Here is a 15,610-nt window from a genome sequence, read left to right on the forward strand (position 1 = left end):
GTGTTAAGTGTTGATGTAGTTCTTACGCAATGTATGAACAAACAACTCTTTGAATGAATTTATGAAGAAAAAAATGTATAAATGGGACAAATGAACTTGAACAGAAACAATTCGTATGAATCTGCTTTGATCAACAAATGCAGCCTTATTCACATAAATTTTAGCCTCAGTCCTAATCGTATGACTTAATAGGAAAGGCGCATGTAGGCATATATAGTCAAAATAAAATAAAATGAATGTGGAATGGTGAAGTGCTTGCAAACTGGGGAGGTGACATTTTATTGTGTGGGTAATTTAAGAAATTAAAGATTTTTATTAAGGAACAGGACTTGTTCAACGGTGTGAGGGCTAAGTCTGTTTCTTTTTGTATTTACTACTAACCGAAGAGCATTACACTCAAAACCTGCTCAAGGGGTTCACGCTATTTTTGAATCTGAATATGAAGCAGTCACGTGACTGTGTGTGGAAACGAAGCTTCGGACGTCATAGATCACGTGGTTATGGCAAAACGAATCAAGCTACGATACACTGCTTCAACGTGAGATGTTTCGTTTTTTGATACAAGCTTCGAAGCCTCGGTGCCGAACGTCACATCACTAATAAGTCGTTTATTTTAGCGTCAAGGGTCAGTGATACGTTTGCCGTTTTTTAGCTGTTAAGTGTGTTCATAAGTGAGTGAGACATGAACAGAAGCAGCAGCAGCAGTTTCAGACTCTTTAGATTTGCCCTTATGAAATGTTTGTCTCGACGCCTTTACAGATACACATATCACCGATATTATTGCTCTGAATCTTCTACTACCAGTCAAAGCAGAGTAGTGCAGCTAAAGAGTAAACTGGCAAGTGGTCCCAGTTTTCAGGACTTCATCAAGAATTCTGACAAGAGCCATTATGACTGCAATGAGGAATATGAGTACTACATTACTGAGGACACAACAGCACATTCACAGAAAGGTATGGATTTTAAAAAAAAAACTAAAAATTATAAATCGACAGATTCTACTATTCTATACTCTTTGGTATAGTGTCTGATGGATAAATGATATACAAAACTCATTTTTAGTTATTGTCTTATTTATGCTTTGCTATAGAAATAATTATTAGATCACAGCAATAAAAAGCCATCATGGAAGTATACAGTAATAAAGTACTTGCAAATCATTTGCAAACTACTATTTTATTTAATTCATAATTAATATATTGTAGTCTCTACACTTAATATAGTCCTATTAATAGGATATATATATAATTTATTCAATGTCATGCGAACAAGAGGTATTACATATTCACATTATTACATTAAAAAATAGAAATAAAAAATAGAAAAATTACATAAAATCCAGTACGTTCAAAGCATTACATGTTTTCAGGGTTTTTGTTTTTTGCTTGTTCCAAAAGATGGAACTTTAAAGCCATTTTAAAATATGAAAAATTTGGTTTGCATTGAGCCCACTTCATTTTATATATGGTATTTTCCTAATAAAATAAATAACTGTATAATATGTTGTTCTTTACATACCAAATTGTCATTCTGGGTACAAAAAAGCACATCAAATACACACATTTCTATCATACACTTCAGTTTTCTACTAATAAAAGTTTCTAAATCTTTCCAAAATAATCTTGAGTAGATACAGTGAAAAAAACAGATGCAAAATAGTTTTTTTTTTTTCTAGTGCACTGTGCACAACATTCACAGGTAAATTAAATATTAAGCTTAAATCTTTCCAAAACATGCTTAGCAGGATCAATTCTGTGAAGTAAAACACTTGTTATTAACACAAAACTTATTTGGCAATTTCCATGCTTTGACCCAAGAGATACCAAATAAAGAAGACCAAAAGAATCTTGCTGCAAGAAAATACACAGAACAAAGAGCATTTCTTAAATCCTTATTGCTACATTTTTTTTCTGATAAGTCAACGGCCCGTCGTCAATTATTTTCCTTGACCTAATTTAAAGTGAGAACTATTTAATCCTAATAACCAGTTAACAATTCCTTTACTACAAGCTAATTAAACAATAATAATTGAATCAGGGTTCCAGACTGCGACCAAAATGGTCGCATATGCGACCATTTTTTGAGAATGTGCGAGTTAAAATTTTATGTGGTCGCATTTGTGCGAGTGCATGGTCATGTAGGCCTAGCCTACTACTCAGTTATTCACGCATGAATTTTCCTGCATTGAACTTGTTTTAGCGCCGCCAAAGTGAATTTTTGTCCTGCCAAAGTCTTAATTGATCAGTGAGTAATGTAGATGAACTGCTGCGCTTGTGACAGGGCGCATGTTTAACTGAAAGAACGAGCAGAGAGAGAGAGAGAGAGACCTGGTCACGCGCGCACTCTCTCTCTCTCTTCGGAGCCAGGCGAAAGTGTAAACAAGACTTCACCGTCTCCAAACTAAGCGCTGTCTTGCTCTCTCTCCCTCGCACATATTAATCAAAATAAATCAACACGGTGGTAAAAGGTCGGAAGACCAAAGTTTCATGTGGAGCAATCTGAGTTTTTTTCCCCTGAATTAACGCTGGGTGTGAATTGTGCTAAATAAGTTGCCTTATCTTCTCTGAAAAGCGTTCCGGACATTCAGCTGACATAAAACTACACTTTAATTAAACGAAAAAAACTATCCAGTGATGAAATGTTTTCTGTGTTGACACAAATCTTGGATGTCCATGTCCTAACTGCTGGGATAATCACACAACGCGCATGACACGTCCAATTCGCGAACTAATGACTCCTTTGAACCGATTCATTTTAATGAATGGTTAAAACAACTGATCTTTCCAACAGTGAACTCAGGAGACGTCTGAATCGGTGTATAACTAATCAGTAACACTTTACAATAAGGTTCTATTTATTACATAAATTACATAAAAAGTACAGTTTGCTTACTCAAGCTTAAGCTTTAAAATAAATAAAACCACTTGTTTTTTTGAAAAGCATATGACTAAATTTTTCCACACAGTGCTATCAAGAATCGATACGAGAATCTTTAAAGAATCTGATCGATAAGCAGAATCGTCAGTGGCATTGATATTGATAAAAATGTGAAGACAGTAAAATTATAATCAAACATTAAAGAACATACATGTTTTTTTAATAGTATTTTTTGAGAGTTAAAAGATTAAAACATTTTGCTAACATGAGGTCTTGTGTCACTGTCAGTCTTTTTACATCAGTGCAAAACTAGTGTATGCAGATTAAGACCACTGTTCATCAGCATGCATTGATTAATCCCATGGCATGTAGCAAAAAAAAAAAAAAAAAAAAAAGGTGCGACCAAATCATATGCTGGTGCGACCAACTGAGAAAGTTGGTAGCACCAGTGCAACCAGTGGAAAAGTTAGTCTGGAGCCCTGATTTGTGTTAATTACAGTTACAATGAAGAACTCACTATTTGTATATAGCCTATTAATATATTAACAATGTAGAGACTATATTATGTATTAACTATTAATTATCGAGAAGCTAATAGTTTGTTCATTTGATGTACTTTATCACTGTAATACTTTATTAAAGACTATTACAGATTCAGAAGAAATATCAGTTTCATTAATCAGTAGTTATTATGTGTAATTTTGTCACATTACACTAATTTAGAAGTCTAAATTCTTTCTTAGAGAATATTTATGCTACACATGTGAAATGCCTTACAGTGTATTTTGAGACATATGGCTGTCAGATGAATGTCAGCGACACTGAAACTGCTTGGTCCATTCTTCAGAAAGCAGGATATTCTCGGACACATGAGCTTTCAGAGGTACCGCAAACTTTCCCTAATAAAAATTCACTATGGAAACACATCTGTTGAAACTATGATTACTATGGTCAATTTTTGTAAGGAGTGTAATAAAGTCAGAATTGCAGAATATGGTTAATTGCATCGAGGCTTTAATGTTGTTCATCTGTTATTCTTGTACAGGCAGATGTGGTACTACTTGTCACTTGCTCCATAAGGTAAGAAAGACTGCTTTTTAAAGCAAAGAATGAGTATAATAAGTGCAATTTGCTTTCAGATTTAGGGTTTAATGGTTTTTTTTTTTTTACAGAGAAAAGGCAGAGCAAACCATTTGGAATCGACTAAAACATCTCACTGCTTTAAAGAAGAGGTGTCAGAAACACAAGACTTCGCTAAAAATAGGTGTTCTAGGTAACTATTATAATGGTTCCACTTTATTTTCTTCTAAAAAGCTGTGTGAAGTGTGAATGTGCATGCACAGGGCTCAACAGAAAGAAGCAGTCCAGAATTTTACCATGGCAATATGTTAGGAATTAAAATGTAAATAAAAATGATACTTTTTAGCTTTTTTTACTTTTTATTTAAATAAATGTTCAGCAAAGATATACAGTATTTACTAGCGTTCTAAATCGAATGTTTTGTCACAATACTATATAACATCGATTTTCCTAGCCAGCAATATGATATTTGCAGATACCTTAAAATATGCCACGATATGATTACAATTCAGGGATGGCCTGTCATTGTCTAATCTGTGCCGCCACGGTTTCATAATGAACTGAAAATATTTTAAAACTTCTCATAATAACAGCAGAGTTTTTCCTGGCTTAAAAAAGGTCTTTGGTTGTGGCTGTAGAACACGGTCATCCACACACACAGTACACAGCTTATTTATATATATAGCCTATATGTGAGAGTGACCCGTGCTGGCAAAAGGAGTCGGAATGTGCACATGCTAATTACGAGCTTCAGGCAAAACAAGTGATAAATATAATTTTTGGTCGAATTTGAAGTTTTCACAAAAATGTGTCTAGTGATCCCCATGCTCCAGATAGCAATTAAACATCTAAAAGTATCTTTATTTGTAAGTTTTAGGAGTACCTTTTCCTTGTCCGTGAAATTTGCCATTTTACTCTGCTCGCTTTTCGATGACTGGCGCTTCCTCTCAGCACAAATTTGGTATCGTTTTAAAGCGCAGGATTCCAGTTTTGTGAATATTCATAGCACATTCTCGATGGCATGATTCTGAACCAAGGGAATGTGATTTTCAAATTCATGCGGATGTAAACAAAGCGATCTTACTCGAGCTGACTGATAGATCCGAAGCGTGTGCACAAAGACCTCTCAGACAGTGCGCGATCCCGATATACACATAGCCTACACAGAATTACAGTATTTCAAAAAATCTGTTTTTGCGAGTATTTGTGCAAACATTATCGGTTTTGTCTTAAGTGAACGTTTGGTTAACTGTTTGGGGGAAAACATCCGATATCTAACATTATATTAGTATCTCACAAAAGTGAGTACACCCCTCACATTTCAGCAAACATTTTAGTATATCTTCTCAACGGACAATACAATAGAAATTAAACTTGGATAGATTTTAGAGTAGTCAATGTGTAGCAGTATATATGTACTGTCCTCTGAAAATAGCTCAACATACAGCCATTATTGTCAAAATAGCTGGCAACAAAAGTGAGTACACCCTAAGTGAAAATGTCAAAACTGTGTCCAGTGTCAATATTTTGAGTGAGCACCATTGTTATCTAACCTTAATCCTCCTGGCCATGGATTTCACCAGAGCTGCACAGGTTGTTGCTGGGACCCTCTTCCACTCCTCCATAATGACATCACGGAGTCTTAGACACATGGCGCCCTTCCACCTTCCGCTTGAGGATGCCCCACAGGTGCTCAATAGGGTTCAGGTCTGGAGACATACTTGGCCACTCCATCACCTTCAACTTCAGCTTCCTCAGCAAGGCAGTTGTCATCTTGGCGGTTTGTTTGGGGTCGTTATCATGCCGTTCGGCCCAGTTTCTGAAGGGAGGGCATCATGTTCTGCTTCAGAATGTCACAGTACATGTTGGAATCCATGTTTCCCCTTAATGAAGCGCATCTCCCCAGTACCAGCACTCATGCAGCCCCAGACCATGCTACCAACACCATGCTCGACTGTAGGCAAGACACAATTTTCTTGGTACTCCTCACCAGGGCGTCGCCACACATGCTGGACACCATCTGAACCAAACAAGTTTATCTTAGTCTCATCAGGCCACAGGGCATGGTTCCAGTAATTCATGCTCTTGGACAGGTTGCTTTCAGCAAACTGTTTGCGGGCTTTCTTGTGAGCCAGCTTCAGAAGAGGCTTCCTTCTGGGACGACGGCCATGCAAACCGACTTGTTGCATTGTGCAGTGTATGGTCTGAGCACTGACAAGCTGACCTTCTGCTTCTGCAACCTCTAAAGCAATGCTGGCAGGATTCATGCATCTGTTTTTTGAAGCCAGCTTCTGCACCTGACGCACAGCACGAGGACTCAACTTCTTTGATTGACCCTTGCAAGGCCTGTTATGAGTGGAACCCATCTTGGAAAACCTCTATATGACCCTGTCCTGTACTGTAACTCAGTTTCAGGGTGTTACCAATCTTCTTATAGCCTTGGCCATCTTTGTGGAGAACAACAATTCTAATTCACAAATCCTTAGAGAGTTCTTTGCCATAAGGTGCCATGTTGAACATCCAGTGGTCAGTATGAGAGATTTGTACTCAAAGCACAAATTTTAACTGCTCAAATACAAGATACACACATTTGTATGGTCCTGTCAAGCAGACAAAAACATGAAAATGATGAATAGGACATGTGGTAACCTTTGCATGGTTAAACGACATACAGCTATTTTCACTTAGGGTGTACTCACTTTTGTTGCCACCTATTTTGACAATAATGGCTGCATGTTCAGTTATTTTCAGAGGACAGTAAATATATACTGCTATACAAGCAACACATTGACTACTCTAAAATCTATCCGAGTTTCATTTCTATAGTATTGTCCCTTGAGAAGACATACTAAAATGTTTGCTGAAATGTGAGGGGTGTACTCACTTTTGTCATTCTAATATGCTGATTTATGATCAATGTTGGAAACAGTTGTGCTGCTTAATATTTTTTTATAACCTGAGATACTTTTTTCAGGATTATTTGACGAATAAAAAGTTAAAAAGAACTGTATTTATTTAGAATAGAAATCTTTTGTAACAATATACACTACCGTTCAAAAGTTTGGGAACAATAACTATTTTTTTTTTAAGAAATTAGTACTTTAATTCAACAAGAATGTGTTAAATTGATAAAAGGTGATGGTAACGATTTATATTGTTAGAAATGTTTTTATTTTGAATAAATGCTGTTTTCATGAATAAATGCTGTTAACGTTTTACTCATCAATGAATCCTGAAAAAAGTATTCCAAAAAAATATATTAAACAGCACAACTGTTTCCATCATTGATAATAACTGAGTATCAAATCATCATATGAATGATTTCTGAAGGATCATAAGACACCAAAGACTGGAGTACTTGCTGATGAAAATTCAGCTTTGCATCACAAAAATAAATTACATTTTAAAGTATATTAAAAAAGAGAACCATTATTTTAAATTGTAATAATATTTCATAATATTACTGTTTTTTTTTTTTTTTTTTTTTTTTTTTATAACTGCAGGCTTGATGAGCATAAGAGACTTCTTGCAAAAGCATTAAAAATAGTAGTGTTTCCAAACTTTTGACTGGAACTGTATATATATATATATATATATATATATATATATATATTATAGTTGACAAAGGTCCAACTGAAGGTTACAACAACTGATTGACAAGACAACAAATTAAGACAACTAATTTTTAAACTAATATTTAATACAACAATAATTCCAGTGGTTTGTTTTTCTCCTTTTAGCGGTACAGTACGTCTTATGGGTCTCCAGTAGGTCACAGAATGCAAGAAACTTATGATAGGTTGAGTGTAATGGTAAGCATTATTATGTGCCGCCCTGTAGCAGCAACAGAAATGTACCCAATGTGAATCTATATGACCTGTAGCCTGTCTTTAAACCACATCAATTATGTACATTTTATTTGTGCTGGTCAAGTCACGAGTCAACCAAGTCAAGACAAGTCACCTTTATTTATATAGTGCTTTTTACAATGCAGATTGTTTCAAAGCAGCTTTACAGTGATAACAGGAAAATAATGCAACAAAGTTTGTTTCTAGAAGAAAATAGCATCATATCTAGCTTAAGTCAGTTCAGTGATGGTTAATTTTTGTTATAAAAAAGTTATTAATTTAGTTAATTTATATACAGTATACAGGGGCGGCCTTAAGCATCTGGGGGCCCGTTTCAATAACTAATATGGGGCCCTGCCCACATAAAATGTAAACATGAGCAGAAAAAGCAAGGATTCTTGTTGGTTTGCATCATTTTTTTTATTACGCGCACTTTCAGCTTCATGAACAGGCACCACTGGCATATGTACGTTTAATTTCCTATTCAAATTATTTCCCTGCTAAAAAAAAACAACGTTTTAACCTTACGGAAAAAAGGCAAAGTATAAACACATAAACTACTGGTATTTATTTACTTCAGATCACCGTTCGCGGGGGCGGTAAACGTCGCCATGGTAACCGCGGCGCGACTCAAGTTCGACCAATCAGAGACATCAGTGTTTTGCTTAGAATTATGGGTAGTGTAGTATTTCTCCAGAAGATCGCAAATAACAAGGTTGATTTTTATACTTTGTGGCTTTTATAGGAGCAGAAACTTTCGTTTCACAGCCTCGTAGCTCGTGGTCAATCTAACTTGGATGGTTTAGGGGTCTCCAACCTTTTTTAGCTACTTTTTAAAAATGAAAGTGGCCGAGATATATGCAATAATTAAATCTCTTAAATAATGTCTCATAACTCTCATATTAACAACTATGCTAACTGTTTTAGACCTAAACGAGTTATTGTAGGCCTATATATGTCACCCTTAATTGACATATAAAAAAAATTATTATACTGTAAAAACACAATTATTGTTGATTTTATAGTGCATCATAACTAGAGATGAAATGGTATGAAAATGTAATTTCATGATTATAGTGACCAAAATGAGCATGGTTATCACATAATCCTGTTCAAAAAGTACTAATACTACACAGTAAAATCAATTCACCAAGTTTTATGTCGAAAACCAGCAAATAACAAATAAACTTACCATCAATATGCACTTTTTGTTTGCATAAACATTAAAATAGTAACATTAAAAATGATGGCCAAATTTGAAAGGAGTGTCTTGCAACATGTTATCTACTAACATGTACAAGTTCAAATAAAGTTTTGACAAAAAAGTTTTTATAAAAAGATAAACCTCGCATATTTCAGCCTTTAAATCATTTTTATAAAAACAATGATTCAAAAAAGACAAAATACTGACATTTACAATGCACATTAGCTTATCTTTTATTATTAATAGTAAAATTCGGTCCGATTTTCCCATGGCGTCTGTCGTTGCTACCATGCGCTCTCCACAACGACAGAGAAGTTTTAATAGCTAATGGATTTCCACTACCGATAAACGCTTGCTGTAGCTCTGCTAGAAGATTTATTTACGGAGAAGAAAAAAACACCCGTAGTTTGGGATGCACCCCCATCCTTCAAATTGACTCGTTGCGCCTGGAAAAAATGAGCGCGTCGCTTCAATTATTTGAAATAGCGAACTTGAGCGCGCAAAAGACGCGATATGTGAACGGCCCTTGGCGAGCTACCTCCAATCAGGCCACGATCTACTCTCGCGAGCGACGTGTTGGAGACCACTTTAGACATTATGTCTGAAAATAAATATCCTAGGGAGAAAATGAATGGGATTTTCCTGTTCTGTTAGGGGCCCCCTTGGAGGGCGGGGCCCATTTCAATTGAAACGGGTGAAACATAGGTAAGGCCGCCTCTGACAGTATATAGCCACTCTTGAGAAAACCGTGATGTCATCGTCCAGCTCAGTTCAGTTCTCATGTAATGGTGTCAATGCAGGCAGATCAATAATCTTATTGAATATTAAATGTCCCCAACTAAGCTGGCCAAAAGCCAAGGCAACAGTGGCAAGGAACCAAAACTCCATCAGGTGACAGAATGGAGAAAAAAACCTTGGGAGAAACAGGCTCAGTCAGGGTGCCAGTTCTCCTCTGACCAACAAACAAACAGTGTATGATTATGATTCAGCCAGCATTACAGGTTACAAGTCAGATTGGATCAGAAAATTCAGAATATTTATCCAGTTCCATCTGGTTGAAGATCGGATTCATCACGCCTGTATGGAGACGAGTTTGTTGAGGAACAGTGCCGATGGCTGTCGTGTCGATGAGGCCTTCACAGGGGACAGTCTAGTTGACACAATCTCTGCTGACACTTCAGGGATGCGTTGTGGTCTTGTCTAGGCGCAGGTCCACCATCTGATCTGATCTCCGGTCCAGATATGAAGTGTGTTCCATGTTGTGAGTGTTAAACTCATGGCGGAGTTCCACACATAAATCACTCTTTCATGTAAGCTCTGCATGTGTTGTTACATATTAAGTATTGTTACAGTTACAGTATCGTTACATGCTTTGTGCAATAACTTGTTAAATAATGTGATATTCAATATGCGATACGATAATGCCGTCTGTTGGGGAGATGGGGCAGAGCCCCACCAAAATATTCATCCAAACATAGACCTCTATATGCAAAGAGTTAATAATAAATAATAAATGTGTTCAGCATTCTGCAACAAATATTTTTCGTTTTTTTCTAAACTATTTTAAGTCTTAAAGTGAGCAGGATATATTTAAATGAAGCGCATAGATTCGGCAGGCATGTATTTATGATACTAAGCAAGCAGCTGGTCTCGGAGCTCTCCCTAGCTCTACAATGACCCACACATTTTCAATGTAAATCTGTGGTGAAAAGTGGAACTGCAGCATGCTTTCATAGAGAGCCATTGGGGCAGATTTCTGGCTGCCCTGCTTATTTTCATGTGACCTTACGTAAACCTTGCTCCAGAACAAGACTCTATCAGTCCACTTCTGCTATGTGTCTGCATCAGGTTCGTAACTAGTTGGCATGTCTGTAATGCGATCGATTGCTCCTGTTTGCCTTGCTGCTGGTTTCATCCTTTTCCTTTTCCTATTTAGCACCTAAACTCTGGAACAATCTTCCTAACATTGTCCGGGAAGCAGACACACTCTGTCAGTTTAAATCTAGACTAAAAACACATCTATTTAACCTGGCATACACATAGAAAATTTTACATTCCTATTATTCAAATCAGTTAAATGATTATTAGGCTACATAAATTAGGTCAGCCGGAAACGGGAACACTTCCTTTAACACTCGATGTACTCGTTACATCAAAAGAAGAATGCCATCTACGCTAATGTTAGTCTTTATGCTTATTTTGAGGTTTACTGTAATCAGCCGGATTCGGGCCCTTATACAGATCAGATGGGGGACCTGCGCCTAGACACGACCACAACGCATGATGTAGTTAGCCGGATCCAGGCCGTATCCAGATCAGATGGTGGACCTACGCCTAGACATGACCACAACTCATGATGTAGTCAGTCGGATCCGGGCCGTATCCAGATCAGATGGAGGACCTGCACCTAGACACGACCACAACGCATCCCTGATGTGTCAGCAGAAATTGTGTCAACTAGACTCTAAACCCGTCTTCATACCGGCGTGATGACTCCGATCTTCAACCAGATGGAACTGGATAATATTCTGATTTTTCCAATCCAATCTGACTTCTGACCTGTAATGCTGCATGAATCATAATCATACACTGTTCGTTCGTTGGCCTAAGGAGAACTGGCCCCTCGACTGAGCCTGTTTCTCCCAAGGTTTTTTTCTCCATTCTGTCACCCGATGGAGTTTTGGTTCCTTGCCACTGTCGCCTTTTTTCCCCTTTGTTGCCATTGGCTTTTGGCTTGCTTAGTTGGGGACATTACATTTAACATTTAATATTCAACAATATTATTGATCTGCCTGCATTGACACCATTATATGAGAACTGAACTGAGCTGGACGATGACATCACGGTTTTCTCCAGAGTGGCTGGAACTAAATTAGAACTAAATTAATAACTTTTTTACAACAAAAATGAAACGTCACTACATTTACTTAAACTGGACTGTGACTCTATTTGCTTCTGGAAACAAACTTTGTTGCATTATTTTCCTGTTATCACTGTAAAGCTGCTTTGAAACAATCTGTATTGGAGAAAGCGATATATAAATAAATGTGACTTGACTTGACTCTGTTCTTCCTATGTGGAGTAGCATGTCAAATTAATGAAAGTATAAACCCTTTAGTTTAAACGTGCTCATGTAAATAGCTTTTATGTACAGTAGTTCTGTTGTGTTTGTTTTATGTTTGCTCTAAGAATAGACATGACTTTGTTTTCTTCACTGGAATTCTTAATTTACAACATTCTAAAACAACATTCGGATGCAATAAATAATACATTAAGGCAAATCTAGATGGCATTCTATGCGTTTGTCGTGTGTACGAAAGTCTGCCAGTCATCATTAGAGCGCCACCCTCAGGCTGAATAACGCAAGGACATAAGAATTCTGCCAAAAGTATGTCTGATGTACTCAGCGATTAGAATATAAAGCTTACAAAATGTGTATCATAAACTTGCACGAAGACCCACTATCTGCCCTACCTAAATTTATGTCCAGGAGCCGCTACTGTTTAAATGTATAAAATCTATTTAAATTATATTTAAATATAATTAGTAACTGAAAATGATATAACTAATAGGCCTATGTACTGTATGTTTCACATTCTTTTTGGGAAAAGAAGAATCACTACAACTTCTGAAAGTGAACAGCAGTGTTTTAGCATTACATAAAAAGTAATGTCACAAATCTGACCATGTCATTTTAACTTCAATGTAAGAAAAAAAAAAAGAAAAGAAAAAAAAAAAATATATATATATATGCTCAACTTTAAAAATAAAAACTCTTTGCTCAAATTGGTAATATATAGTTATATCAACCTGAAAACAACATCAAAAACACCTGAAAATAGGGGTGGACAATTGGTTATTTTTTTAGTTATTTTAATTTATAATTGCTATTAAAAATAAGAACAAAGAGGCAAATTACAGACAATAGGACAAATACAATAAAACAAAGATAAAAATAAAATAAACAGTGCTTTTTAGATTTTCAGGTAGGCCTACATTAGATTTATATAACAGTAGCATTCAAGTAAGAAATAATACAGAAAATGAATAATCATACATTGATTCATAGTTTTTTTTCCCCAAAAGTTTTCTAGTTAAGAGCAGTGAGTAATTTTCTATTTTTCTTTTTTGTTTAACAGGCAGCTATACTGTATTAAACTGCTTTCACTTTAAAACCTAATTCACGGATCCTACTGAGACGTATACAATTTCTTTCCCAACTGTTCATGTTCACTTAAGACATAACCACCTGTTCTCGCCAAGACATTTAGACAAAACTATGTGTATATTTGACCGTTTGAGTGCAAGAAGCCACAAAAGAACTGAATTTGTGATTGCATGCTGTCCGAGAGGCGGCTTGTTTGTGCACGCGCTGCGGTAAAGCTTTGACTTTTGACTGTAGATTTGCGATATTTGATATATCATGCTGCCCTAGTTAGTCATATTTTTCATGTGTTGGTGGTAGTACTCATGCTCCGGCCGCATTGTGGGGAAAGTACAAACACTTTTATATTACTGTACTGATAAAACATGGTCAAGTTTAAATATAGTTTTATCCAATGTCAAATTAAATATAGTTTCAGTTTTAAGACCCTGTGTTCTATTACATTCTATTCCGCCACCCTATTGACTCAGGGACAATGTTATGTGTATACGCACCTTCACTTTTTCTTATGTTTTCGCAGAAGCTCTACATTTGCATAAACTGAATTGTCAGCAGAAATGCAGTACTGTCCCAGATTGGGCAAGTTCCATCAACTGGCCATTCTTCTTGTCAAGTCCTAATATATATATATCTTCTGTCCTGCTGTAGGTTGCATGGCGGAAAGACTGAAGTTTGAATTACTTGAGCGGGAGAAGTTGGTGGATGTTCTGGCAGGGCCAGACTCGTACAGAGATCTGCCCCGGTTATTATCTCTTGCTCACGGAGGCCAGAGGGCCAGCAATGTGTTGTTATCATTAGAGGAGACTTATGCTGACGTCATGCCTGTCCATCGGACTCTGGAGGGGCACAGCGCTTATGTGTGAGTAATGCAGTATATGAGAAATGGCATCTTATGATGAAGACTAATGTATTTTCAAAAGTTAGATTAGATTTAAATTAGTTAAATTAGATTTCATGTTGGCTTAGGAGTTTTTAAATTTTTTTATCTATCTCTTTAAATTTAATAATTGTAGATGTATTTGAATGTGTAAATACACACAGATTATAGTAGATGCATCAAGTAAAGCCGCAGCCATCAGTCTGAGTACTTCCTGAGAACTCTTAAGGCAGAAACTTCTCGGCTAGAAATGAATGGAGGTATAAGTTACAAACTGTGAGCGCCCCTGTGAAATGCGAGCTTGCATCACAAGGCCCAGTTCTACTCTCTGTTTTTCTTGTTTTTTAGGATGAGAAGCAGAAGATGAGATGGTATAATCTCTCTCACTATAATCTCTACACTCTCTGAATGGACCATGATCAGTCGATCATCCAGTTTCATTCAGCGCAAGCGCTCCACCCATGTAGAGGGGAGATACCATGAATGAATGAATGAATGAAACATTCCATGAATGTTTACACAGTTTGTTCATATGAAGGGCCTGTAGTGTCTGCTAGAGGTCTGCAAGCCCGTCGGGCCCGACGGGGACCCGACACGCTAAGCCTATTCGGGCCGGGCTCGGGCCATTTATTTTTTTTTTTACAGATCGGGCTCGGGTCAGACTCGGGCTTATTTAGCTTCTCTCCTTTCATTGTGCCCATAATATATGTGCAGAGCACACGTCACATAATGTGTATGAAATATTGTTGTATTTATTATATTATAAATATTATTAGAGCCCGACCGATATATCGGCAGGCCGATATTATCGGCCGATATTAGGCATTTTCAAAACTATCGGTATCGGCATTTATAACGGCCGATAAATTAATATTTCAAAAATAAAATAAAAACGGACGAAACACCCTTCAACCATGTTATGAGTGTTGCCGTTGTATAGTTTGTCCACCAGAGGGCACTCTACACCGTCCCTGTTGGCAACACTCGTGTATAACGCGCCACACATTCAGCAACCTGTTGATCCAGCCAGAGTCGGGCAGAGAGAACCGCGAGTGAGATCAGCGGTGAAGTGTGTTCATGGTGAGTTGGTCACGACTCACGAGACATACATTGCTTGAATAACAATTAAAAGAACATCCCTATCAGTTCTCTTAACTCAAATAAGGATGACAAAATTCAGGGTTCTCAAGTTTTATCAAAAGCTTGGAGTGAGATCACATGCGGTTAGGGGAGGAGCCCTAATGGAGCCCCGCCCCCACCTGACCCCGCCCCCCAATTTTACCCATTGTTCATAATTAACCAGGACAAATTGAAAATATAACAATTGGTAAATCTGATAAATGACAGAGAAATTCATCACATCAAATATAGCCTACTCTTTAATGTTATATTTATAATATCAAAATTACAAATAAGTTACGCAAATTACAAAAATATAACAAATTGCTGCATATAGTTTGAACAGTGTCTAGTTAAAATGGTATAATGATTTGTGTGGTGGGACATTGAGAACAAATAACATATTAGAGTATTATGTTGTGTGTGTGTGTGTGTGTGTG

At 36.8% G+C, this 15,610-nt stretch overlaps 1 protein-coding gene across 7 annotated transcripts in view; it reads left to right on the forward strand.

Annotated features, from left to right (window-relative positions):
• The first annotated feature begins 485 nt into the window (after window positions 1-485).
• cdk5rap1 (CDK5 regulatory subunit associated protein 1) overlaps window positions 486-15,610 on the forward strand; it is a 76,931-nt gene continuing 61,806 nt past the window's right edge. For all 7 annotated transcript variants that reach the window (XM_081358256.1, XM_081358253.1, XM_081358257.1 and 4 more), the window contains exons 1-5: window positions 486-953; window positions 3,657-3,760; window positions 3,923-3,957; window positions 4,050-4,150; window positions 13,823-14,033. In XM_081358256.1, the coding sequence (XP_081214382.1) occupies window positions 683-953; window positions 3,657-3,760; window positions 3,923-3,957; window positions 4,050-4,150; window positions 13,823-14,033 (722 nt within the window). In that variant the 5' untranslated portion in view covers window positions 486-682. The remainder of the gene's footprint in view (window positions 954-3,656; window positions 3,761-3,922; window positions 3,958-4,049; window positions 4,151-13,822; window positions 14,034-15,610) is intronic.

Source organism: Scardinius erythrophthalmus (assembly GCF_964197995.2).
Source record: "Scardinius erythrophthalmus genome assembly, chromosome: 25".
Lineage (NCBI taxonomy): Eukaryota > Metazoa > Chordata > Actinopteri > Cypriniformes > Leuciscidae > Scardinius > Scardinius erythrophthalmus.